The sequence below is a fragment of the Meles meles genome, chromosome 11 (genome assembly GCF_922984935.1).
Source record: "Meles meles chromosome 11, mMelMel3.1 paternal haplotype, whole genome shotgun sequence".
Lineage (NCBI taxonomy): Eukaryota > Metazoa > Chordata > Mammalia > Carnivora > Mustelidae > Meles > Meles meles.
The window spans coordinates 10303409-10330741 of record NC_060076.1 but is presented as its reverse complement, the minus strand read 5'-3'; the positions used below and the strand labels follow the sequence as shown (position 1 = coordinate 10330741).

The window sequence follows — 27333 nt, the reverse complement described above, 5'->3', positions numbered from 1 at the left end:
ATTAATCCCTTCCTCACCTTCGCTGGCTCTTAGTGGTGGGTCACCCAGGGTCACAAAATGACAGAGAGTGGCCTCACGCGGGACTGGATGCTCCCCAGAGGCGGGAACCAGAGCATCTGCTTCCCTTCTGAAGGTGCCAGGCGGGAAAGGGACACACTTTCTTTGCATGAAAGCCACTGCCAATCTGTGTGCCTAGGGATACTTCTCCCTAGAGGGGGGGAGGGGTCTTTTTTCTAATCGGCACAGAGGCCTGAAGTAGACCCGGAGTGGCCCAGGGGTGAACTCAGGGTGGTCGGGATGATGGTCGCGGCCATGATGGCTCCGCCCCTTCTTGGTGTGTGATCGTGGACAGGCCACTTCAGCCCCGCCCCCCGACCTCGGTGTCCTCATCTGTAATCCGGAGCTGCCACCTACCGAAGTGGCTTTGAGGAGCAGATGGGACAACAAAATGAGACAAAGCCCGTGAAGTCCTGAAGGACATCTCAGAAGAGGCAGCTAGCCTCAGAAATCAGCCAAGCTCACTGCTGCCTCCTAGCGGTGGGGGAGGCAAGAGAACCAGCGAGAAGGCCCAGGCCCAGGGCCACCAGAGGGACTGAGAGGAAAGGTCCGGTGCTCTGAAGTCAGAGGGACCCAGGTTTGAATCTGTCCCTTAAGATTCCTGACTGAGGGGCACCTGCCTAGTCCCTCTCCTGGATCATAGCCCCTGGCTGACTGGGCTTCTGCAGGGACAGAGAGATGAGGGGACGGCACACAGTAGGTGCTCATGAAATGACCGCTCCCTTCTTCCCAAGATGACGGTTGAGATGCACCGCTGGGCTAGAACTCTGGCCGAGGACCAGGAAGACCCAAGCCTCTCCCAGGCCTCCTGAGTATGGCAAGATCCCAGGGATGACGTGGGGCCCACAGGCTCCCCAACAGTGCCTGGTGTTTTGAACCAAAGCTTATCTGACCGTCATGCCCACCCCAGTCAGAGCATCGCCCCGCCCCAGACCACCCAAACCCAGCTTGGAGGCTCTGCTTTGGCCCCAGAACGTAAACAGACAGAGGGAGCTGGAAACTAATTGCAAAATTTATTCCAGGGCTGCAAGGGCTGGGGGGATTCTTAAGGGCACTTCTCATTTCGGGGCTGTGGGTCTCTGGCCTTGGCAGGGGCACATGTTTCAGTGGGCAGGGGCGGGGACAAAGACAGGGCGGTGGGAGGCAAGGGGGGCATGGATGCCCAGTCACCTCCAACTGGGCGGGCTCAGCACAAGCTGCAATGGCAACGTGAAAGCAGGAAAGACGGCAGACACCCAGCCCGGGGACCAAGGAGAGCCAAGGCCTCCCCTAGCGCCTGGCCCTGGAGAGTGTCCTTCAGGACACAGGGCAGGAGGAGGCCAGGGAGCGGAGACCCAGCTTCAAAGGTTTGCAGCAAGGGATCCAATGGGATGGGGCCAATGCAGAAGGGGCTTATCAGCAGTGTCCCCCGTCTGGAGACCCATACACCCTCCTCAAGTTCACCCGTATTCCCACACACACAGACTCTGAGCCCCGACAGGACATCCTGCTGTTCATCGAAGGAGGGGCAAGCAACAGCTCCTCTCCGGACCAAAACAATGGTCCAGCACGACCCACGGGGTCCTTGGCACGCGGTGTTTGGAGAGAAACCATAGGCTGTACTTGGGGCTAATCCTCAAGTCCCAGCCTCAGTCCTCAAATCTGTTCCCTGCCCCACCCCCCACTACATACCCACCTTTCCAAGAGTATGTAGATTACTAGATTAAAAAACGAAGCCCCCAAACCCACAAACCTCTTGACTACAGCCTTTGCAGACACATACCAGCCTGGGCTGGCCAACTATGGGTGGGGCTAGAATGTTCTAGCTCCCCGGCGAGAGAGGGATAGAAACTTCTCCTTCGGTGGGAGAGAGATAGAGAGAGCTGACTGCGGAGAAATTCTTTTCAGACAGCAAGTCACATTCTCCCCTGCACGAGTCAGAGGGGGTGGAAGGGCTGGGGAGGAGGGCTTGGTCCTAACCCGCCCCCTAGTGTCCTCTTGGCCCCACAGTGCCTGCCTGACCAACTTCACCAACTCAGTGACCCCTCGTTGACAGAACAGAGGTCTGCCCTTCTGGTCTCTGGGAGGGAGTTCTGGAGACCCTCTCTTCTCCTCCACTTGGTGCCCCCTCAACGTCTCTCTGCTTCTGTTTCCCGGAGAGGGGAAAGGGACAACTTGGGACCCAAGGGACATGGAGGCCCACCAGGGAATCCCGAGCCTCCTCCCCGGACCTGTGCGTCCAGACTCCAGGACAGGCAGGGGAGCAAGGGGAGGGTGAGAGGGTGGTTAGCAGCCGCCTTCTCGGGGGCCCTCCGAGCGGGGACCACCCTACCTCCACCAGACCCCGTCCCCCCTCACCCACCTTCCCAGACACAGGGCTGCAGAGAGCGCAGGGGCAGGGGCGTGCAGGGTGGGGCTCCCTGGGCGGGCAGAATAAACTCAGTCCCCTGGAGGGCGGGGGGGGGGGGCGGCTGCGGCTGCGGCCCCGCCCACCTGCCCGGCCCCCGCCCCCGGCCCCGCCCAGCCCAGGCTCAGGTCTGCTTGGCCTGCAGCATCTCGATGAGCAAGTTGTTACGCGGCATCTCGTTGCCCAGGTGCTTGTGGTACAGGTACTCCTTGGCCTGCATGCTCAGCGCCCGCACCTCCACCAGGCACAGCAGCAGCTGCTGGAACTTGTCCCCGCAGTGCGGGTAGTGGCACAGGGTGTAATCGAGCAAGGCGGCGTTGGCCTTCTCCTGAGCGTCCTTCACCAGGCTGTGGTTATTCAGGAACTTCACATCTGCAAAGGGAGGGGCTCCGTCACCATCAGCAGCCCATCGCATCAGCCGCCGTCACGGGCAACGCCAACGCCAACACCCCCTAGAAGCACCAAAGACACGGGCGCCACTACCGTCAGAGACGCGACCAGGCCTCCCGGGGCCACCACACCGCCATCGCAGCGGTGGAGGAGCACAGCCCCCAGCATCCATCGCCCATATGGACAGCCCCGCGTCCCTCCCAAATGTGGCCACTGCCGCCACCATCCCCCCAACCACCACAGCCGTTCCTGTCACCACCGTCCGCCGCTGTCACCAACACCGCCCTCTCTGCAGTTATCCCAAACATGGCCACTGCCACCATCACTCCCCTGACCGCGATCACCTGCCACCATCACGACTGCCACTGTCACCCTCCCACTGGTCAGGATGAACACCTCCATCGTCTCCAAAACCATCCCCACCTCACCAGCTGTCTCCCTGCGCGTGTGACAGGTGACAAGAGTACCTACTTCGCAGGACTGTCGGGAGAATTCAAGGACATGGTCGGTGGGAAGTGCTTGGAGAACAGTGTCGGGCACATAAGAACACCGTATGTGGTGACATACTTGAACACAAGTAACCCCTACTCTCACCCCACCACGATCAACACCAACCCCAGCCCGACGGTCAGAACCATCGTGGGGCGCCTGGATGGGGCAGTTGGTTAAGCGTCTGACTCTTGATCTCGGCTCAGGTCTTGATCTCAGTGTCATGAGCTCAAGTCCCACGTGAGGCTCCACGCCAGGCGTGGAAACTACTTTAAACAAACAAAACAAAAAACCATCCTGTTGCATCATCCCCACGACACCATCAATGGACAGGCCCGATTCCAGACAGCGACAGGCACTCCTCTTGTCTACCGATCAAGAGCCTCCGGTATCACAAGGAGATTCTCTCATGGGGCTATGGGGGGATGTGGATGCTCACGGCAACTACATTTTGGGGGGGCACCCCAGGGAGTCCCGCATGGGAGACACGAGCAACAGAACAGACATAACACAGAGCAAACGGGCAGATCTTTAAAAGCATAGAGCTATGTGGAAAAAAACAGAAAAGGAAGGTCCAGAGTTCAATCTACAAGGCAAAGCCGTCTACATAAATTAAAAATGCTTGCACAGAAGACTGCACATTATGTAAGAACAGGGAACAAACAAGGAATCCAAGTTAAACATGAAGGCGTGGCTGCCTGTGGGAGAGGCAAGGGCTGTCCGCTCTCCGTAGGCCAGTGATCGCTTGTGCCAGGGACAGAGGAGTGTGACCAGTGCCTTCTGCACGCCCAGGAGAGGTGCAGTGAAGACACGAAAAATAAAATGTCTTTGGAGAGAGGCGATTGGGGTTCAAGACCCAGTCCCACCAGTTAGGAGCCGTGGCATTGTGCCCTGTCCCCTCCTGACCCACAAGGCCTCCTTCCTCTGTGAACGGGGCACTCCCACCTTGCGCAGGTGCCTGGGCCCCGGGGGCACCCAGAGAGGGTCAGTTTGTCACTCAAGTCCTCATCACGGCTTGGTGGGTGTCTATCAGCTCCTGGGCCACACCCCAGGAGGTTTAGCAGGAATCTACGGGATCTGTCCCCCAGCCCCAAATCTGGCCCGGCCTGGCCTGTGAGTCGGCCTCCAGTGGTTCAGGCAGTGGTCATCCTTCCACTTCCCCTCTGCCCCCATCCCCATCAGCTCTGTGGCTGCGGGGGAGTCTGGAGCCCAGCATGTGCAGCCCTTGGCCCTTCTAATCCCTCTTAACACCCACTGCGCCAGGAGGACTCGATGCTCCTGGCAACCCTGATCCCCAGCCGCCCCCGCTGCGCCTGCTGAGGCTTGTGTTGTCCAAAGTTGGATTTAGGGAAACCTGAGCTGCGCCCAAGGCGTATGGCAGGATCTGGCCCCCGTCCTCCACCCCCACCCCTGGCCGCCTCACCTCCCTGCTGTGAGCCAGGGTCACTTTCTCCCTTGCCTCCCCAGGATGACCATGAGCCCATAAGGCACCTTGGTGCCAATTAGAAAGAACTTTCCCCTTGTCCACAGAGACAGTATGGCAAGGGGCTCACAAGCTGGATATCAGCCCCTATTCATGCCCTGCCTAGGGTCCCTTGTGCAGTGAACAACGTGTTCAACTGTGCATTGCAGCCCTGCTCCTTAGCCTGGACTACTCCAGACACACTCAAAGGTCATGGGAAGCCCCCACCCTCTATGAACCCGGCCTCCTAGGCACAGGCACAAGAGGTGACTACTGGCCCATCCCTGTCCCAACCTGTTTTCATCCCATAGAGTCCCGTCTACCTTCACCTCCCACCCCCCACCTCTCCTCATTGCTCCCTCACCCCCCAGCCCCCAACCCTAACCCAGGCTGGCCAATTCTCCTGATATTGTCTTCTGACCATATGCAATAGGAGACTGAGGGTCCAGAGAAGGGTAGGGACCAGCTCAAGCCCACAGAGCAGTAAGGGGCGTGTCTCCCCCCCCAGGAAACAGCGGGGGGTGGAGGAGGATGGGCTGGGATGCTGCAGTAGAGGCAGGAGTGGGAGGGGGCTGGGAGGACCAGAGCCTCGGCTTTACCAGGATTTACTGTTCCCCACAGCCCCGCAGCACCGCACAGGGACAATGGGGTGGAGCGCAGGGGGTGGTGCGGACAAGGACAGCGCTCAGGGACAGCCCCCACTCTTAACAGTTCTCTGGATCTCTCAGCTCTCTGCAGCCTGGAGACCCTCACCACACCCATGCAGTGGGCTACTGTGCTGGGGAAGTTAGCCATCACCAGTTAAGCCCCAGTGACCACCCTGCAGTGTGGGCGCACCCAGGTTCCCGGGCACCCGCAGGGCATCGTGCTCCAGCTCAGTTAATCCCCAAAGACACCCAGGCAGGCAGAAAAGGGCTTCCCCCAGGCGCAGGGACCGTGGGGTGTGCCTGGGACACCGAGTAGATGCCAGAGTCTGGATGCAAAGCCAAGTCTCCTGGCTCCAAAGCCTGGTGGGTAAGAGCAGGAGGGGTCAGGCTTGGACATCAGTTCCTGAGAACTGGGACATGAAAACTTTATGTTTCATCCAATCCAGGAGTCCTGTCCAAGGGCCCCCACCCCCCGGGGATCCTAGGTTTCCCAGGCTACTGTGGACTCCGGACTCCTCTTCCTCCTCACCCTGAAGGAGACCACTGTCAAGTCGTGCCCCCTCTCCCACCTCCCCGCACCCCCTCTAAGGGGCTGTCGTGAAGATTCTGTGGAATAACAGGTGTGACAGCCAACATCCCACTGAACGCCACGCCCTTCTTCCACTGGATGGGGGGAGCCGGAGTCGCACAGACCTGGAGGTGCCCCCTTAGTATGTCAGGGGTTCAAATCCCAGCTCTATCACCAACTGGGTGACCTTGGGCCAGGCCCCTCCTCTGAGGGGTTTGTCACCTGCAAAATGGGAACCGGGTCTGATGTGTGTGCCCAGCTCCGGGCCCTGGGACACCGCAGGTTGGAGATGGGCCCAGGGGAGAAAAGCCTGCCGTGTCCTCCCCCCCTGCTTAGCCCCAGCAGTCCTGGAGGTGGGAGGCGGGAGGGGGCTGGGAGATGGCACCCCCACCTCGGAGAGCAGCCTGCTAGCGCTGCGGAGCTGGGGGCCCCCAGGTTCTCAGAAAAGCCCCCTTTTCACGGTTTAATTGAATATTTGAATAATCCTTTCATTCCAGCGAGGCATAAAGAATGTTGTCCCAATAGCGGTGACTCAGGCAGGCGCCCCCGCGCACAATGGCCCCTCGAGTGGGGCTGCTATTCAGGCCGCCTTTTGTTGGCGCGGAGCAGTGGGTAAATTGCAAACGCTTAAGGGAATGCTGCGGCGGCCGCCTCAATGGGAGTCAGGAAATCGAATGTTAGGTCAATCCATTAAGCTTCGATTAAGTCCTCTGCGGAACAATGCCAGCCGGGCCCATCTTCATAAACACCGCGATTGCCAGGAGAGAGGCACTAATTTTAATTAAACCTCCTTACCTGCCTCCACGCCTGCAGGGAGAAGGCTATTTAGACGCCAAATGGCACCCTTCTGCGGAGGCAGGCAGGAAGGAGGCGCTGAGGGGGCTGCAGGCGATGGGGTGGGGGGGTGGGGGGGGGAACAGTCGTCACAGGGTCAGGGCTGCCCAGCCCAGGGAGGCACTGCCCCAAGGGTGATATCCAGCATGCCAGGTGGCGGTCTAAGAGCCAGTGGCCATCCCTCTCTGGGCTCCAGGTCCCTTAGGGACTTACTCCTGGGGCCTGGGGCCGGGGACCATGGGAGAGCCACCCCCCTCCACCTTCCAAACTCTGGGCAGATCTTCCCTCCCATCTTCCCCCAAACTTGTCCACTCTACTCCAGCCCCAGGTCTAGCCTCTTGCAGGGCTCCAGGCTGCCAACTGCCAACCTTCTCCCCTGCAGCAGCTGGAAGGACCTTGCTAAAATGCAAATGCGATCATGTTACTCCAGCTGAAAAGCCTTCCCAAGGGAAGGGTCAAGGTCCTTGGCCTGACATTCAAAGCCTTGCACAGCTCAGTCCCTGCCCGCCTCCCCAGCCTCCGCTCCACCCCTTCCCTGCCCCACACCACAGCAGACCGCCTGGATTGCCCATCTCTTTGCCTTTGCTGCCGCTTGCTTTGTTTCACCTAGAACACTCCTACTCATACTGCAAGGCCCAGCTCAGAGGTCCTTCCTCCAAGAAGTCTTCCTTGATATCTTAAGTGTGGGGTGGTTTCTTCTTTTTGCCCCAACCCTGATCACACTGGCCTGCTCAGGCTCCTCCTGGAACCTGGAACTTACCAGCCAACAGCCTCTGTAGCTCAGCTGGCCTCCTCTCTTACTTCTCCAAGGAGCTCAGGCAGGTGCAGGCACCGGGGCCTCCTCCTCCTCCCCTCCCAGATTCAGCCTCACTACAGTTTCTGACCTGCTGGGCTGGGCATTCCCCCACCCACCTCAGCCAGACCTGCATCCCTGTGATAGGGCACTGTGCCAGACAGCACGCGATGAAGATGGAGACTAAATTGATCATTCATTCACTTCATTCCTTTGCTCACTGGTGGTAATGATGGTTAGGAAGAAAACACCACCAATGCACATTCCAAGTGCCCACGCGATGCACTGAGCACTTTGGGGGAATTCCCTCATGAAACCCTCATAAGCAAATTAAGGATTATCAGGATGGTCATCTTACAGATGGGAAAATAGAGGCTCAGAGAGGAGAGTGACTTGTTCAAGGGCACACAGCCAGAGAGAGAGTCCAGATTTAGAATCCAGGCAGTCCGTCCCTGGCTCCCATTCCTAAGCACTGTTCTGCTGTGCCTCACATGTGTGAACACACACACGCGCACACACACACACACACACACACACACACACACATCCACACACTCTGGCTCCTGTATCCAGCCCCTCCATCCTATGCCAGCCAAGCCCTGGAGAGTGTCCCTGTCTCTCAGGCCCTAGCAACCCACTTTGGCAAACAAGAGGAAGACTAGCAAGAAGGAGGGGCCATGCACTTGGACCCTGGGAAGAGGGCTGGGCTGGGCTCTGCTAGGCTTATCCCCCCCCCCCCACCTCCCATACAAGGAGAAGTCCTGGATTTATCATCTGGCTGAGGCCAGAGCTGCACTGGGCCTGGTAGTCCAAGCCCCCGAGGCTTTATTGGAAGAGAGGCAGGGGCTCCAGGGGTGTGCCTTGGGCTCTGGGGGTCTAGAAAGCCAAAGCAGGGCAGCCGCTCACAGGGAGGCCTGACCAAGAAGGCTGGTGGCTGGCAGCCCACCTTCCACCCACCCCACTTCTGGACCTCCCTGGAGGCCTCCGGATTGGGGTCAGGTCAAAAAAGCAGCCCTACCGCCACAGCCCTACACTTCAATTCTATGCGCACTCCACATCCTTCCCACCTCCAAATCTCCCATCACTCCCCACTTACAAACAGATTCTTTCTACGATGGGACATGGAAAAAGCCACCAGCCCGTGAAAGTTCATAGTTTGCTCATGTGTGAGAAGTGATACAACCGCAAAGGCACAAACACGCACATGCCTTCTGGAGTCTCCACACCCCCAACCACACGCTCCCATGCCTGGCAGCTCACAGAGACACGGCTTGGAGGCGGGTCTCGCTGGAGGGAAGAGAGGGCTTCCCCCAGCTGAAGACAGCCTGGCCCGAGCCCCAGAGGCCCCTCCATGGGCTCCGGGCCACAGCTCCTAATTGGCTGCCCAAGATTCTGTCCCCAGCCAGCACCGTGGTTGTCCCCTACCAGCCCTGTAGCCTTGCATGGAAACCCTCCAACTACTGCAGTAGTGGGGAGAGGAGACCCGCCCAGGAACCATAGTCAACCTTAATACCCGCCCATCCCGCCCGGCTCTCCCCAGTCTTGGGCAGGTGCTCCCTTGCCGGACAGGGGCTAGGGTGTCAATTACCACAAAGATGACATCTGAATCCTGCCGCCTCCCCAAGTGACGAGGCAGTCATGCCCCTCCATTCTGACCTTCCATCCCATCTACACCTCTGCGAAAAGACTGATCCCTCCGGCACACTCCTACTCATCTTCTAAGGTCCTGCTCAGATGTTCCTCTTCCAGAAAGCCTTCTAGGCAGAGCCCTTGTTCCCCACTCGAGTTCCCCATCTCTGTCCCCGCCAGGGCAGCACAAGCTGGAGGACTCTACTGGACTGGGAGCCACCTGAGAGCAAGGACACAGCCGCCTTCACAGCCCTGCTGAACCTGGGGAAGGCACGGATGGCTTGCTAGGTGAGGGAGGACAGGAGGCCAGCCTGAAGAGAGCCCCGAGTAGGGCAAGGCTGGAGCAGCATTAGCTGGGCAGTTCAGGAGGTGATAGGGCAGAGACCCCTGACTCAGGACACGGGGCTGCTGGGCTGGGCTCACCCTCTGCTACTTCCCTGCTTTACTTCCCTCCTCAGCCCTACTCACACTCTTCCGGGCTGTACATTTCACTGATCATTTCACTCATGTCCATAGTTTACTAACCGGATTATGCTTATCGTCTCTCCCCCAATAGGGCTGGCTCCGCGACAATACGGACAGGAAGACACTCTGTGTCCCCAGTGCCTTGCAGAGTGCCCATGCTCAGCACGTTTATAGAACGAATACATGAGCGCATGAATGAATGGGGAGCCCAGAACCGGAATCTGGGCCCCTCCTAGAGCAGGGAACCTGGAAAATGGGATCCCAGGATGGGAGCCAGGGAACAGAGCCTCCCCAACTCACACGGGCCCTTTTCTGGAGGCGCCCTGGGCACTTTTCTGGTGCTTCCAGCCGGGAATTTACCGAATTCTCCGGAGTCCTTCCCCACAGAGGGCCAATCTTAGACCCGGTCTTGGTCCGCCCTACTTCCAAACAGAGAAACTGAGGCCCAGGGAGGAAACAACCTCCATTTTAACAGCCGGGCCAGGGCCAGGTCCCTTCATGCCCTGACTCACCACGGGAGGGGTCCCCGCGCGCCGCAGAAGCCCCCTCGGGGGCGGAGCCTCACGGAGCTGGACGGGGGTGGGGGGGGCTCCAACCTCGCCCCCTCCCCACCTCAGGTCGCCCTCCCGCCGCCGCAGGTGGGCAGGCGCACTCACCGAGGCTGAAGAGGATGAGGAATTTGAGGCAGACGAACTCCTGGCGGTCGAGCTGCAGCGCGTGCAGCTGCAGGACCAGCTCCTGCGCCCGCAGGACCAGGCTGTGCAGCAGGGACCCCGCCTGGGCGGCCACCGTGCTGAGCTCCACCTGCGCGGGCGGAGGGCAGGGTCAGGGTCGGGGGTCGGGGGACACGGGGCGGCGGGCAGGGGGCGCGGCTGGCAGGGGAGGGGAGGCCCGGAAGGAGGCTGGGGAGGGTGGCCCGGTCCCTGGAGCTGAGGGAGTGGGGGCCGCTCCCCCGGCCCCAGAGACCCTCCAGCCCCACCGCGCGGACCCCGCCTCCCCAGGGCTCCTCACTGCCGGGCCAGCTGAGGGCCCCACGGCCGCAGAGCCAACTCCGGGGTCCCTCACGCTCGGAGAGCTGCCGCCGACCCGGTGGCTCGAGCGTTTTGTGTTTCGTGTGGTGTCCGCAGCAGACACCGTGTCGCGCTGGGTGCGGGGACAGGGTGGGGGCTGCTCCTCCCGGATCCCCCTTCCCGGGGCTACAGCCTCGGCTACGGCCACGGGACTGCCCCGGCCCCCATGCCCACTCCCGGCAGCTCAGACTGGGGACGTGGTCACACCTCAGTTCACACACACTCCTGGGCACACTTGCAGGGTGGTCCAGCCATTTCAGGAAGTGAACGCGCATGCGCGCACACACACACACACACAGGCGGTTGTATGGTCACCTCACAAGGTAAGGGGACAGACACCCACCGGTGTTTGCGTTCCCACACGTGGTGACAGGCAGATCTCAACGACCACAGGCTTACGTGTGTGGAGATACACTTGGGCCTGCCTGTTGACATAGGCCAACAAACACGCTCACCCCGCAGACTCTCCTGTCCTCAGACTCTCCTGTCCGCACTCCCAGGGGGCCTCCAAGCCACAGCCTCAGGACCGGTACTCCCTGGCCCTGGAGGCCCTGAGACACCCAGCGTGAGAACAGAGCAGGAGGACCAACAGCCTGGGTTGGAAATGTGGGATGGGGAGCAGGGCCTCAGCTTCCAAACCCCACCCCCGCCCTTCCTCCCGTCCCCCCCTTGGGAGTGATGCTCCCCCCACCAGCCTAGACCCTGGCATCAGCCTCTCTTCTTTCTCTCCCTCCTTCCCTCCGTCTCTCCCACACCTCCTCCCACCCAGGAGGGGTCTTCCTCCTTGGACTGTCCCCTCCCGGGTCCCCAGCATTACACAAGGGCCTCGACTTCCTTGCCCCCCTCAAATACAACCTGGATGAGCCCTTCCTCACTTAATACTCTCCTGTTGCTCCCTGCTTGATCTCAGGAAGTCCCAGCTCCTATGCTAGGGCCCTAATTCCCTGCTCAGGGCGGGGAGGGGACCCTAACTCCTTCACCCATTCCTTCATCCACCCAGGAATTAGGGCCTGCCCCCCCCTTACCGCTCGCCTCACAGGGCTCCTGGCCCCCAAACTCACCTACGAGCACCCACATACCGGCAGCCTCCGGTAACTCAGAGGTTCTGAACACCCCCATGTGTGCCTTTGTCCATGCTGTCCCCTCTGCTGTGACGGGGGTGGGACTGGCCCCCACCACCCTTTACAACCTGACCAACCCCTATGTGTTCTTTCAAGACCCAGGGCCACCTTCACCTCCTCCAAGAGCCTCCCTGACCCTCCCCACATCCCTGAGCTGCTTCCTCGGGGCAGGAACCTGTCAAGGTCAGGGCCAGGGCTGGTCAGGGGGTGCTGGGGCATGAACTTGGGGAAAGGGCTGACATTGGGGGTGCCCAGGGCCAGCCCTGGAGAGGCCTAGGACCTCTTCTGGGCTCAGAATTCTGGAAGCATCCTTCAGGGCACGGCACAGGACACAGTAGGGTCTGGTCACCTCCTGCCCGGTGACCAGCAGGATGCTGCCCTCCTTGCCGTGCTGGATCTGGCGGTAGATGTGGTCGAACACCAGCAGCTCGCTCCAGCAGTTCTGCAACAGCGTCATCTGGTCGGCCACCTGCAGGGAAGAGGCACGTGTGGGGCTGGGGTCCAGCGGGGTCTGGCCGGGGACCTTCCTCCCACCCCTCCCTCTCCCAGTCCACGATGCAGAGGCTCACCTGGACATGTGACCTAGGCAAGCTGCTTCCCCTCTCTGTGCCCTTTTTGCTTATCTGCCTGCTTCATCAAAGGGTAGCAGGGATCAAGCAAAAAAAAAAAAAAAAAAAAAGCCACTGGAAGTGCTCAGAACTCCGACGGGCCTGGCTTCAGGCCCCAGCTCTGCTCCTACAAGGAGTATGACCTTAAGCAAGTTCTATAGCCTTCTGAGCCTCGAGTCTCTCATCTGTGAAGTGGGCAAAGTACGGCACCCGGTGGGGGGTGTCCTTCCGCCCCAGAGGGTCAAGACATTCTAGCACCGCAAGAGTGGACACTCGTGACCATGGTGAGCGGGACTCGGGACCGTGGGATGCCAGAGCCAGAAGGGCCCTCAGGCATCCTCTGGCCAAAACTTCTATTGTTTAGATGACAATCTGCTGCCCAGAGGAGGCGAGGGACTATCCTGGGCTCACAAAGAGGTACAGCAAGGCCAGAGCCATGGCTGGCCTTTTCGGTCCACAACCCTCTACAGTGACAGATACCGCGCTCTCCCAGGTGCTCCGAAGTGCCCGGGGCACAGGGGCCCGCAGGTCACCCTGGGGAGACACACTAAGACGCCAGTCCCTGCCAGTCCCTCCCAGTCCCCGCGACTCATTCGCCCGCCACCATCTGCCCAGCTGGTACTTCCTGGGTACCTTCCTGGGCCCTGCCCTGTGATGGGAGCCAACTCTGACAGCTACTAGTCTCCATGCTACAGCTCCATGCCCCTAGGAGGCTGGGACAGCCCCTAACCCCAGTCTAAGGACAGAAGACACCCCAAGGAGTCAGGTAACTTGCCCGAGGTCACACTGCCCCGTCTGGTTCCAGATCCACGCTCTGAACTGCCAGGGATGGAAGAGGACCCAGCCCGGCCACCCAGGAGTTCAGGGCTCACTTGTTCCCTCCCCACGAAGCTCCCCTCAATCCCTCCTCCTCCTGCGGTGCCCTCACCATCCTCTGGCTGTGGCACCTGCCACATCCGATGACACCAGTTCACACCTCTGCCTCCCCCAACACCTGCGGGGGCTGGGAAGGTCTGGGAAGGCAAGGCTGGTGGCCAGCTCGTCGCTGGGCTCCCCGAGGAGGGGGTCGGTGAGCAACTGATGAGCGTGTATGTGCTCCCGAGATAGGCACAGGGAGCAGAGAGGGGCTGCCCCAACCCTGGAGGGCCAGAGGGATCCAGGCAGCCTCTGGCCTGAGGGGAACTAGCAACAGGCCAGTGACCAGCTCTCTCTTCTTGGGGACTGAAGCCCCCTCCTCCCGTCGGTTCCCCCCTCCCCCGGGGGCAGCCTGGGGCCCATCCTCAGGCGGATGGAGGCCGAGAACAAGTGCACAGAGAACGAGTAAGCAGCTGGACACACAGGCTTCCTTCGGGCCTCGCCCGCCCACTCTCTCCACGGCCCACCGCGGCTGAGAACAAGAGGGAGGGCCTGTCTCTGTCCTGCTCTGCGTCACCAGTCCCCCACCTTCCCTTGCTCACCTCGTCTCTGAGTCAAGAACCCGCACACCTCTCCCCTTCCCTCCTAGCAGAAAGTGCTTCCTAGAGCCCAGCTACGGTCAGAGCAAGAAGCCCGGCTGGGGCCCTAGGCTCAGCCGCAAGGAGCCCTGGACTGAAGGGGCCAGGAGAGAGGAAGGCCCGGGCAAGGGTGAATCACAGAGACATCTCCCCTATCTCTCCTCAGGAAGTGGCCAATCCCCAGAGAACCACAGGCAGGAGGCCTCCCCACCAGCTTCCGAGGAGGAAGGCAAGGTTCGGGGAGTGCCTGTGACCGGGCCCAACTCTCAGCGCGCCTGCCCCGGCCTCCTCACCCCTCCTGTCAACATTCTGCCCATGTTACAGATGAGGAAACGGAGGCTTGCCTAAGGTAACCAGGGGCCCCTGATTGAGCCGGGCTGCTGGAGGGCCCCAGGAAGTCCCGAGGCCCGCGTGGAAGGCGCCGGCCAGGAGTCAGTAGCCTACCCTGGGCAACCCAGATGGAGGCAGAGAGAGAGGGAGGACGTGCGGGGCTGGGCTCTGCTCACCGCTCACTGGGGCCCTTGGGCCGGCTTAAAGGAGCAGGGGGTGGGGAGGTGGAAGAGTGGGAGATAAAGGGGAGAATTAGGAGATAAGCAGGCTGAGCTTCGGGCAGAAAGCAAGAGGGGTCACAGTGACCCGGCTGGCCAAGCCCTGGGAGCAGACTCTGTACCCAGACCTCAGACCCCAGGAGTGGGGGCAGCCCTGCCCACGGGGCTAATGGGGGTGGCAGGGCGGCGAGATGCAATATTGGCTGAGCCGCGGCGCCCTGTCCCTCTGTTCGAGTCCCCACTCAGCCACATCGCCTTCTCTGCCCCCCGGATTTTCTGTTCTGAGGAGCTGGAAAAACAAATGCTCCCTCTTTGGGTTAGAGAAGACGTGTGAGCCCAGGGGCGTCTGTCGTGAAGGGCTCTGGGGCCCCGTGGCGGGCTCTCCTGCAGATCCTGCCCCCGCTGACCTGGCCACCTACCCCTGGCCAAACGGACTTGTCACTTGCTCCTCCTCTAGGTGGACAGATGGATACATCCCAAACTCTCAAACACTGCCCACACACAGATGAGCATGCGTGCGCGCGCGCGCACACACACACACACACACACACACACACACACACACACACCTCTTTTTATTTCAAAGAAAACCAGAAGGCCCGCGCTGCAGGCCCCTCTCCACAGGAAAGCAGGTGGCTAAGAGCCTCACTTAACCAAAGAGGCTGGTTTTCACCTTGCTTCGCTTTCTCCCTAAGCAAAAGTTCCTCCTCTGCCCTCGGACCTCCCTGGCACCCGGGGAACAAGGACGTTTGCCGGCGCCCTGGCCCTGGGGTCCCTCGCCGGCCTGGCCTGTCTGCTCAGCCCCCCAGCCGTCCACCCCTCCCGCCGGTCTGCCATAAATCCTCCCGGAGCCTTGACGCTTCGCAGCCTGCCCTGGAGAAGGGGTATTTATGGGTGCCGAGCTGACCTCCCTCCCAGCAGGGTCCCCCCCTGGAGCCCCCGGGGTCTGATCCGTCTGGCAGCCGAAGGCCAGCGGGCCCTGTAACTCTCCGGTGACTGACATGCCGCGGGCCAGCCAGGGCACGGTCCGGGCGGAGCGGTCGACGGGCCGTCGTTTGTCAGGCCGGGAGCAACAGAGTTCCTGCTGTTTAAATGAAACCATCAATCTGAGCCGTTCAATCTGTTGCCGATCGGGGGCCTCCCAGTTGGATGTTGAGGGTGAAATGATGTCAAATGGGTCATTAGGCACTCTGGGGGCTCACCTCCCCCTCCCTGACTCCTCTGGGCCGTCCTGCCTGCCTGCCCTTCCTGGGAACTGTCCCGAGAGGCTGACGGCTTGGGCGGACACACCGCCCTCCACCGAGCAGAGCAGCAGGGACAAGTGCTTCTGCCACCTTGCTGCCACACAGTGGCTTTCTAAGCCCAGGGCAAGGTGGCCTGGGACATAGTGCCCAGGGGAGCGTGGGTAAAGCCTGTGCTTCCGCACTCCTCCCGGCCAGGCCTGCGCACCTCCTGCAAGTGCAGGTTGCAGGGGCAGCAGCAGAGGGGACAGGAAGGACAGGAGCCACCGCTGCAACCTACCAAACTCTCCTGTGCGCTGCGCCCTGTGCGGGACCGCTGACCCGTCCCGGCTCACTAAATCCTTGCAAGAGCCCTACGAAGTAGAAGTTCTTTCAACTCCCCTTATTGTAGAGCTAAGGACACCGCGGGCCGAGGAGTAGTGCCTCGCCCACCGTCATGCCCGGGGTTAGGCAGCAGAGCAGAAGGAGCTGGAACTTGAACACAGGCTGCTCTGATCCTGGTCTCTGTTATGAACTTCTCTGCCACGGTCAGCGCCAACACATCTCGATTGCGTGAGATGAAAAACAGAGGAAGAGGGACATCGAAGCCGGGAGAGGGGATGGAGGAGGAGAACCCCAAGAGGGCGGGCGTCCAGGCTCCCAGTATCCCTGGCAGCTCAGGAAGGACCCCAGGCCCTCCCCTAGACAGCGAGATGTCATCAGCATCACAGCAGGCTGGGTGGCCTCTGGGGAGAGCTCAGTCTCCGTGGTAGGACCCGTCCCTGTCCCAGGATTCGGGGCCTCTGCCAGCCCTGGCTCCTGGTCCAAGCTCTGCTTCTGACCCTGCCAACCTCTCGGGACACAGAGGACCACCTGAAACTCCCTGACATATGACACCTTTTCACATTTCTAGGTCTTTCCCTATGCTGTTTCCCCTTCCTGGGATGTCCTTAACCTTCTCAGACTGCTTTCTGGAAAGGCAGAGATCAAAGAAAACCCTGATTTCCTTAGATAGAGCCTTTTGCCCTGCTGCTGGGCCCCACTACCCCCCCTTCCATCGCTCCCAGAGCCCTGGATGGCCTGTGTTGGCATCATCTGCGTGCCTGTCTGTCTCCTGCAAAAGCCTGGCTGCCTCCTGGGTCCAATTCATTTCAAGGTGCCCAGTGCCCAGCCCAAGTGCCCCACTCTCCGAGCCAGAGAGCTCCCCACTCGGTCTCCTAAGATGTATTCTGCTGGAGGTGGTGGGGGGGATGAATGGTCACCCAAGAGGGAGAACAGAGTCATTCAGCCCCACTCCCACTTTTCTGCTTCCCCACCTCTGGTTTTGCAAAGTCAGTGAGCCAGGCTCGCTGGACCAGTAGGAAAGAAGTTCCACGTGGCTGATGAAGAGGCCCGCTATGGGCTGGGCTGGTACTTATCTGCAAGGTTCCTTTACAGAAGATGGTGACCATGGTTCATATTCCTGGGCTCGATTCAGAGATTCTGGGAAGGGGAAGCAGGAAGGTTTGGACCACAGAGAAGCCAGAAGCAGGAAAAAACACTCAGCAAAGCTGGGACAAAAGCCCTTCCCATCCTGCGTGAAAAACCCCAAGAGACTAGGAAGGCGGCCAGAGGAAGTGCCCTGCCCCTGGATCCAGGGTTCTGGAAAGCCAGGAATGCTCTGCTCCTCCTCCCCTCTGCACAGGGGGCTCATGGGAAGTCTGGAGGGGAAGCTGGCAACCAACCCAAGGGTCCTGGGATCCTCATCCCCAACCAGGGCCTCCAGCCAGGAGTGAAAGGCAGATGGGATTGTTCAAGGTCCCACCTCTTGTCCCATCCATGAGGTTGGGCTAGAGTGGGGACAAGGGTGAGAAGTCCCAGCCTGTGGCAGATGGAGGGCACATCCCCAGCTCCTCCATTGTGGAAGCAGGAATCATCACCGCCAATTCCAGGCCCCCAACTCCATGATGCCTCAAGGGCTTACAGGCCCAACCTCCTATTTTATCCCGCCGGTGGCCAGTCCAGGCAGGCAGTGCCCCCGGCCCATCCGGCCACATGCCCCTGGAGGAAGCCCAGGCGTCAGCATTGACAATGCTGCTCAAGGCTGCAGTGGCCCCAGCAGGGAGGGCAGCGGGCCTTGCTGTTTACACCCAGCCCGGGAACAGCCAGGGAGGCCGGCCGCGGAAAGCTGCACACCGATCAGCCCAGACTAAAGATTGTCTGTGCCCCAGGCCAGCGAGAAGGGCCTTGCCTGGGCTTGAGCGGCCTCACCTGTTCACAGGGAGCCAGGGCCCCAGAAGGGCAGCTCCCAGGCCTTGGGCCATTTAAACCACCAGGCAGAAGGACTGGGAACCTCTTCCCTATCTGGCCTCAGTTCCCCCCCCCCGCCCCCCCGCTGCTTTCTTGCTTACTTTTGCTGCAGGTACTTCAATCCAGGGGAAGGGAAGACTTGGGAAAAAGGTAAACGGGCTCCTTTGGGAAGATCCGTGATAGGACTCCCAAGCCCCACCTAGTCCCCACTGCACACACAGACACACAAGACCAGAGATGCAGGGACAGCAGGAAATTTCACCTTAGCTGGGAAGGAGGATGAATGTCCATAAGCATTCCAAAATCTGGGATACGAAGACCCCCACCCATGAGATTTGAGGCTGGCAGGGACTGGCGGCCTCTCCAAATGGGAGGACGGGATCACATGTGTCCTCTTCTCGACACTGGGCTGGGGCATCCAGAGACAGCTTCCAAAGGACTCAGCTAGTCCTTTGGGGGAGCTCAGGGTCTCAGAGGAAGAGAGATAAATGCCTACAGAGACCCTGACCGGAAGAGAACGGAACAGAGACCTAGAGGCCCAGAGAAGCAGAGATGCAGAGAGACGGCACATCAGGGAGAAAAGGATGACAGAAAGAGACAGAGGCAGAGACGAAGAAGCAGAGTCTGTGACAAATAGAGACTCAAGGCACAGAGAAGGAAAGAGAGCAGGAGGGGTGAGGGAGAGGGGGGAGAAGAGCAGGGAAGGCTGTGATGGGCCAGAAACACTCCTCAGTGTTCCCACAGAAACCTGTGCCCAGATGAAGCCAGTGGGCAGGACAGCTCCATCCAGAGGTTAACTGGGATGGAGGCTCGGGCGCCAGGAGGACACTCCAGGCCCAGCGGCCAGCCAGGTGGGAGGAGGGACTCACCTCCAGCTCCTTGAAGACCATGCACCTGCGTGCCCAGTCCACGATGGAGATGAAGGTCTGGTCAGCCATCCTGCACAGGAGGCTGAAGGGCGCGGGCTGGTCAGGGCGGCCTTTGGCCGGTTCCTGCAGGCAGCCCACGATGCGAGCCCGCACCTGGTCCTCTTCTGGCTCCAGCTGCAGCAGCTGCCGGATGAGCTCGGGCACACCAGGCCCTCCGGAGAAGGGCTCTGGGTAGCCATAGGGTGGCCCAGGTTGCGGGGGACTGGCATAGGGCTCTGGGTACTCAGACTTGATGGCACGGCCAGGGAAGGTGGGATAGAGGTAGCCGGCCAGCGGCCCGTGGGCACCGGGCACGGCCATGGGCAGTGCTGGAGCCCCAAAGTCGCCCAGTGGCCCAGCAGGTGGACCAGAGGCCAGGCCCTTGGGCTCAGGCGCGTGCAGGCCAGGGGGCAGCATGTAGTCCGGCGGCGGAGGGGGTGGGGGAGGCACCCCCATCGGGGGGCCTGTCTCCAGCTTGAAGCCATTGGCTCGAATCTGTGCCTTCTTCTGCTGCTTCAGGGCACGGTCTCGTTTGTACATGGGCCCAAACTTGTTCCGGCCACCCCGCATGCGGTCAGCACGCACAGCTGCGGGCAGAAGGAGAGCGTTGGTCTCAGCCCCTCCAAGCCGCCTGCCATAAGGCCGCACTCACGGATCTTTCCCAAACTGTGTCCCTTCTCCCGCTCAGTACCTTCCCGTGGCTCCCACTGCCCACAGAGGAAGTCCATCTCCTTAGCCTGGCATTCGAGGCTCTGTTTGCCTCCCGGATCACCCTTTCCAAGACCCCATGTTCTTTCCCCAATCGTCTTATCTCTCTGCTCCTCTGGCTTGGCGCGTGTCCTTCTTCCCCAACCCCCGCTTTCATATTCTTTCTGCCTCAAACCCTTTCCTTCTCTCGTGCCTGCCAAACATCCAGCCCTAGGGTCACCACCTCCAGAAGTGTTCCTGGATTCATCTAGGCACACTCCACTGTCCTTGCCCCAGATGTCCCGCCTCTTGTCCACTATCATCCTGCTGAGTGCTATCATGGCATGTGACCCAGGCTGAGAGTTTCTAGAGACTCAGCAACGGGTTCAGGTGCCTAGTACAAGGCCGGGCAGGGAGATGGTGGCAGGAAGCAGGCCCCGGTCAACCTTCCTCACAGCCTCCCCCCATGCCCAGGGTCCAGCTGCTTGCTTCTTGACCGGCTGCCCGACTCTGTCGAGCCCCTCCTGCAAAATGACTCGGGCTTCCCCCAGTGCCTTCAGATATGACGCTGAGTTTAGGGCTGGCCGGGGTTCCGAGCTGGAAGAAGGGACCTCCCTGGCTCACCAGATGTCCCACTGCCTGGCCAAGAATGTGTCACTGGCCGGACCCAACAGGTGCATCTCTGCAGCTGGGGTGTGGCCCCAGGCCCTGCTCACATAGGACCCACCCTGAGTTCTAGCAAAAGGGACAGAGCAGGAGGGAGAGGGTGGTCCCCAGGAGGGAAGTGTCTTGGAGGTCCATTCAGCCCATCTTCCTGCCGCAGGGGTGAAAAGCCCCGCTCTGCTCTCTCTGCTGCATCCGGAGTGTTGCTGCTCCTTGCACACAGCTAGCTCCCCTGGCCCCAGAGGACCCAGAGCTGGGGATATTGGGACAGTCCCCTCTCATCTGGGAGTCCTTCCTCTAGGTGGCAGGACTTATGGTCAGCGGCTCCCAGAGCCACTAGGGACCTTCTACATTGTTTGAAAACTTGAGCCAACAGCTGCCTGCTCGGCGCACAGCCCGGCTGGGGCCAGCAGGGCGGACGCCAGGACTGTCCACCCTCAGAAAGTTTGAGGTTTTCCTGCTGAAACGTTTTCCCTCCCCTGTGGATGGAGGGGGTGGGAAGGGATGGGCCTGGGTCCTCTGGGACCCGTTGTTCCCCTTCCCTCATCCTCTCAGGGGCCTCCCTAGAACATGGCAGAAGGACTTTCACCCACTAAGTGATCGACCTGAGCGAACTTTTGGACGGACAAACATTTGGGTGGGCTGGATGAATGAAGGCTGTGATGATGGACAGATAATAATACAAATAATGATGATAATAATAATAATAATAGGAATAGCAGTTGCTCTATACTAGCCTTTCATACAATTCCCTCTCTCTGACTCAAGAAGGACATAACTACTATTAGGTCCACATTTCAGATGGGGAATCTGCCGCTCAGAGAGGTTAAGGAAGTTGCCCAGGATCAATCATCCTGTGCGTGGTGGCCCTGGAACTTGAACTCTGTCTGGTTAAGGTATTAAACACCCTGGCTCCCGTGGCTGTTGGGTGTCAGTGGGGGGTGTCCTAAGTCTCCTTGCAGAGGGAAGAGGTCGGCCGGGCTCTGCCCGGAGCTGCGCACCCTCTCAGAGGCTGGAGAGACGGTCCTCTCCCTGGGGTTCCCTTGCGGATGCCTCTGGACCCAAGCCCGCGGAGCCTGCACGCATCCCCTCGCCAGACAGAGCCACTCCTTACCCCTCCACGCGGAGAGCCGGCCTCACTCCACGTGCGGGGCCCACCGCTGGCCCCAGAAACTTTAAGAAGGCCACGGGTGCCCTCCTCGCACCCCTTCCACCACCCGCACCCCCGGAGCCGGGCTGTCAGAGGTCAGCGGTCCCCGGCCGCCGCGCCGCGCGCCCACCTTCCAGGCGCATCCCCACCGTCAGGCACTTCTGGAAGCGGCAGAAGGGACAGCGCTTGCGCTGCGTCTTGTCGATCTTGCAGCTCTGGCTCTCGGTGCACGTGTAGTGCTTGTTGTTCTGCACCGTGCGCTTGAAGAAGCCCTAGGGGAGAGCGGAGTCCGCGCGGGAGGCGAGCAGGCCCCGTGTCCCCCTCCCCGGGCCCGTCCCCGCGTCCCGGCCGCCCGCGCGGCCCCCGAGCGCCCAGCCCGCCGCCCGCCGCCCGCTCACCTTGCAGCTCTCGCATGTGAGCAGCCCGTAGTGGTAGCCGGACACCTTGTCCCCGCACACGGGGCACAGCTCATCCAGGTCCTCGTCGTACGAATAGTCCATGCCCGCGGCGTCCGCCTGCGGAGGCAGGAGAGGGTCACCGCGGGCGGGACGCGAGGGGCGGCGCGGCAGACCCGGGGCCGGCGGGGTCGGCGCCCCCACGCCGCTGCCCCCCCGTCACCGCGCCCGGGGCGAGGCCGCCCATTCGAGCGCCCCGAGCAGCCCGTCCGGGGATGCGGCCGCTGGGCCCGCGCCTCGGCCCTCGCCGGCCCCGTCCCCCTGCTCCTGCTCCCGCTCCCGCTCCGCGCGCCCCCGCCCCCGCCCGCGGGCTCCCCCGGCGTGGTTTGCGGCGCGCCCGTTCCGGGACCCTCGGTTCGGTGCGCTCGGGTCTGGATTCGTTCGTCTGAGGACAAAACCCCGATTCTGAGAAAACGAGATGGGCTCGGCCGCGGGGGAGACACCGGCGAGCCCGGCGGGAGTGGGGCCTCGAGTGTTCTGCGGCTCGGACGGGGACGAAGGAGACAGAGACAGAGTCCGGGGGAGACCGAGAGATGCCAGAGCGAGGGCGAGAGACACCGACCGACGCCGCCTAACGGAGCGAGCGCCCTGGGGCGACAGGGACAACGAAAATCCGAGGCTGACAGAGACACACGGATGCCGGGCAGAGAAAACCCGGGGGGGGGGGGGGGAGACGAGACAGAGAGGTGGAGAACGAGAGAGAGAGAGAGAGATCAGAGACGCCGAGAGGCAGAGGCCCGGGAGAGAAAACCTGAGAAGGAGACGCGGAGCCAGAGACACAGCGGTAGACGAGAGACAGCCCGAGACACGGAGAGGCGAGAGAAACCCAGGAGGGAAGAAGGCGGAGAGGGGGACAGAGACACTGGGGGAAAACCTGGAGAGACGGAGGCGCCCAGCAAGGGGGCCGGGGCCGGGAGACGCGCGGGAAGCGGCCGGACCCGTGCGCCCGAGCTCCGAGGCGCGGCCCCGCAGGGCCGGACCCCGCCGGGGACTCGCGCCGAGGGAGGCGGAGGACGACGGCGCCCGGGACCCGGAGCCCGAAAGCGCCGAGCCGCCGGGGCCCCCGGGCTGTGGGAGACAAAGCCCGCGGCAGCGACGGCAACGGGAGGCGCAGCCTGTGCCACCGAGACCGAGACGTCGGGCGGAGGGCGGGCGCAGCGGAGACGCCGGCTGTGGAGCCGCAGGCCGGGCGCGAGGCGCGGAAACCTCGGGCGGAGACCCCCGCGGGCCCCGGGGGGCCGAGCCCGAGGCGGGGGAGCGACCTCGGGCGGAGAGCCGAAGTCCCAAGGAGGGAAGCGCGCAGAGCCGGGGCCCGGGAAGAGAGAAGGGGCGCAACGGCGGCCGCGGCCCTCCCGGCGCCCACCTGGCTGCTCCTGCGAGCAGCAGCGCCCCGCGTCCCGCCCGCACGGAGCCCCGCACCTCCTGGCCGCGCCGCCGCCGGCGATGAGCCGCACCCGGGCGCAGCGCCGCCTGCCCGCGATGACGGCCGATCGGGCCGGGGGCGGGGAGGCGGGGGCGCGGGGCCTCGGAGTCCCCCCACCCCCCAGCCTCTCCACCCCCCGCCGCCTCCAGGGCCGCGCACCAAGGCGCACCTGGGACCCGGGCCCCTCCGCCTCCAATGCGCGCTGCGCGAACCCGCCTCGCCCCGGCCAGGGGCCGGCCCCTCTATATCAGCGCGTGCGGTATCCGGGGGCGGAGGCCCGGCCCGCGCCCTCCCCCGCCACCAAGCCTGGCTAGCGCCTTTACCCTACCCTCTCCGTCCCCCATCCCCAGCCCGGGAGCCTCGGAATCCCGGCAGGTGCTGGGCGCCTGGAAGCCTCCAGCCACCCAGGAGGCGAGCCCCTGTTTGCTAATTCAGCTTAGTCGTGGCAAGGGCCACGCTGGGGGCGCTGGTCGTTTTGCAGCGTGGAAGTGGGTAAGGGCGAACGTGGGGGTACATGGCCAAGGCACGGGTTCAAGGCTAGAAACCGGGTTCGAGCCGTGGCCCTGCCGTATTTTCTCACTGGAGACAAGCAAATTTACACACACACACACATACACACACGTCCTCAGTTTGTTTATCTGCGAAGTGGTAATGATGACTGGACTTCCTTAAGAGTGGGCGTGCGGATGAACCGAAGAGGTGTTGACAAAACGCACGCCTTAACACTGTGAAGCGGTCAGTGGCACCCCGCTGGGAGACCTGGGGCAAAGCCTTTCTCCAACGGAGACCTCAGTTTGCTGGGCCGGAAATGGGAATCCTCCGAGGACTGGCGAGGACCTGAAGCCACCAAGGGCGCGGGAGCTCGGAGAACAGAGGGACGTCTGCCCCCTTTCCGTTCTGAGCCCTTCTCCAGGCTGAGGGAGGCGGGAAGGGAGCGTCCGGCATCCCCGGGACAAAGGGGTCCACCGAGCAATTGTTCTGGGTAGGGAAATGCTACTTGATCACTCTCATTTTTCAGATGAAAAAATTGAGACCAGGGAAAGGGGCCTGCTCTCATCTTGCCCCCACCCGCTCCGCGGAGACGTGTATTGAGATCAGCAAGGCCAAAAAGCCACGATCTTCAAGCGGACGGAGGGGGGGGGGGTTGACCACAGTTAGGCACCCGCAGCAACGCGCGGATCTGAAGGCTCTGGCCCTTGGCGCTGGCCAACTTCGCCTGGGCCCCCGACCGGAGCCTCCCCCGCCCCAGGAGCCTCCCCCGCCACCCGGCTAGGGCTGGAGCTGGCACCTTGGTCCTGCCCGCCATGGCTGGAGAACTGGGGCAGACCATTCCTCCTCTCTTTCACCCGCCGAAGAAAGGACGAAAGGACGGAATAGGCAGCCGACTTGCTGTGCAAGCTCTGCGAGGTCACTTTGCTTCTCTGAGCCTCAGTTTCTCGGCTTGTAAAATGGAAAAGTCCGGCCCTACAGAAGGGGTCCTGCAGTCTCTGTGAGATGCCATAGATGAAACTCGGTGAGAACAGAGAGAGCTGAGCCTGAGTTTAGCTGCAGAGGCCCCCCATGGGGACCCCCCCCCCCAAGAAACAGGAGCATCTGCGGGAACTGGAGGTGGGGAACTAGTGCCTCTGAACAGCTCTCCTTCGGGGAGGGGCCTCAGAAGAGGGAAATCAGGACCTGCACTACCTCTGTGGGGGAGTGACGGGGATTGAAGGTGAGGGCTGGGGTCTACTGGACATTGCTGAGGAGCTCAGGCAATGTAAGCACAAGTCTGGGCTGGGGACCCAGGCGGTCTATGGAGCTGCGCCCCTCTCCCTCCACCTCTCTCTACCCCGTTTCTCTCCAGAGGCTACCCTATCCTAGGTTGGGAGCCCTGGGGTTGACCCGGGCTCCATTGCACCCCTGTCCACCTACCCAGGGAAGGAAACCTTGATTTGCACCAGCCACAGAGCAAGGACTGACAGAAGGACATTGGAGACAGACACACAAATCCATACAAATCCACGGAGACAACACAGATAGACAGGCAGGGAGACCCAGAGACCCAAAGACAGGCCCAGAGACCACGGGCGCATTCCCGGACCGCTAGGCTTGGGCCAGCACAGCCCTGTGGACACTCGGCCGCTAGCAGACAGCGGGACACCGCAGACCCCCCTGGGGCCTGTCCCCATAGGCCTAGCTCCTCCCATCAGCTGCCCAGGGAAGAAGAGGGGGAAGCATGATGGGAGGGCAGGTTGGGAGTAATCTCTGGCCCCTTCCCTGCCCAGAGCCGCGGGCACCAGTCACCCAGCCGAGCAGGCAGTGGCTGGCCCAGGCCGCAGGGAGGCACTGAGGAGGGAGGCTGGCCATTAGAGGCCTGGGCCCAGGCCCTCACTTACGGAGCGGAAGGACAGCTCTCACGCCGGATGAGGGTGGACAGTGGGCACCAGGGGTCCGAGGGAAGGCTCCGGCAGCCCAGGTGGGGCAGTGGTGACCGTGGGCACACGGGAACTCCTTCACGCCACGGCGGGCGGCAGGCGGACAGTAGGCTGGCCCTGTCCGTCCGTCCTCCTCCTCCCCGCCCTGGCGGAGGTGGGGGGGGGCACCGGAGGCCCAATTGGTCTCTGCCCCCACGTGACTCTGCAGGCCTCTCTCCTTCTTTGTTGGTGTTTCTCTTCATTTAGGTCGATTTTTTTTCTTGTCCTAAAAGAAAAAAAAAATACCCCTATCTATCTGGGGGCCGCGGTGGGGGTGGAGGCCAAGGCACTCTGGAGGCCTTGGCCAGCTGGCTGTTCCAGGCCGCTGTGGGAGCCCAGAGGCAGGGACCCCATGTAGGCGGTTAGGCAGCCCCGCTTGTTAGTGACTGGGTGGGAGTGGGGCCTGATTTATGGGCGGCTCCCCCACCAGGCCTGCAGCCTGGCCTCTCTCCCCTCGGATGGCTACCTCCCTGAGGCCTGGCCCGCCGGGGTCCGGCCTGGTCCAGACGAGGGAGTGGAGTCAGGTCGGGCTGGAGTGGAGGCAGGGGCATGGATGACTTGGCCAGGTGGCTCTCCTGCTTTGGCTTGATCTTTTTACTCTTGAAGAAGGTGAAGAGAGGAAGAAGGGAACGGACGGCAAACAGGTGAGCCGGCTGCACACCGCCCGGGCGCATTCCATGGTGGCTGCTCTGAGGGTCACCATCTGCTGGGGGCTGCTGATACTCCCCGTGGACAGCTGGGGAAGTTGAGGCTGGGCTGAGACTGCCCCAAGGCCAGGTGGTTGCCTATCGTGGTCGCAGGTTGGGCCAAGTGGGTAGCTAGGCCAGAATAGGGCAGGGCAGAGGGCATGGGGTTTTGTCTAGAAGGCTGGGCCTTCGCACGCAGCCAGGGACGTCCCCGTCCCACCTCCAGGCCCAAATGGGTCCTGAACTGTCCTAGTTCCATGGGGCCCCAATTGCTCTGTTTTGCATCCCTCTGCTGCGTGATACCCTCTTTCGTGCATTCCTGCAATCGTCTCACATTTCCTGAGTGCACCCTAGATGTTAGGCATGGGTCCAGACACTGGGGAAAAGGGAAGAAAAAGGAAGAAGTTTCTGTCCCTGGACCATTTACCTCCTAGACATAGGTCCTGGGGGTTGGGGAAGGACACAGAGAGGCCATGGGGCAATCACTGTTGAGAACCACCACCACACCCTTTCATTTAAGGAAACGGGCCCATCACACAGCATCTCACTTATCTGGCTTGGGAGGAGAGGGATTTTCTGGATAACTGAAGTCAACAGTGTTTAAAACCTGGAGTGTCTTCCTCATTGTGCCACTTAACGCATTTTTTAAAAAAAATTTCTTTATTTTAGAGAGAGTTTAGCAAGAAAGAGAGAGAGAGAGAGAGAGAGTGAGAGTGAGGCTAGGGGAGGGGCAGAGGGAGAGAAAGAGAAGCAGACTCCCTGTTGAGCACGGAGCCCCTCGGGCTCCATCTCAGGACCCTGAGATTATGGCCTGAGCTGAAACCAAGAGTTGGTCACTC

General features: G+C 61.5%; 1 protein-coding gene across 1 annotated transcript; it reads right to left on the bottom strand.

Moving 5' to 3' along the window:
• Positions 1 to 2449: 2449 nt before the first annotated feature.
• Positions 2450 to 21977, bottom strand: NR5A1 (nuclear receptor subfamily 5 group A member 1). The gene is made up of 6 exons (XM_046023486.1): positions 21876 to 21977; positions 21608 to 21749; positions 18939 to 19564; positions 12261 to 12380; positions 10377 to 10524; positions 2450 to 2815 (listed from the first exon to the last, which is right to left on the bottom strand). Exons 1-6 carry the CDS (start codon positions 21975 to 21977, stop codon positions 2568 to 2570), a joined length of 1386 nt encoding a protein of 461 aa, XP_045879442.1. The 3' UTR covers positions 2450 to 2567.
• Positions 21978 to 27333: the final 5356 nt, after the last annotated feature.

Bases quoted from the DNA above. Each gene is read 5' to 3' on its own strand.
- NR5A1 (XM_046023486.1), bottom strand. From the start codon at position 21,977: ATGGACTATTCGTACGACGAGGACCTGGATGAGCTGTGCCCCGTGTGC. The intron at 21,750-21,875 runs GTGAGCGGGCGG...GCTCTCCCCTAG, and splicing joins TCACATGCGAGAGCTGCAAG to GGCTTCTTCAAGCGCACGGT. The intron at 12,381-18,938 runs GTGAGTCCCTCC...TCTTCCCTGCAG, and splicing joins TGGTCTTCAAGGAGCTGGAG to GTGGCCGACCAGATGACGCT.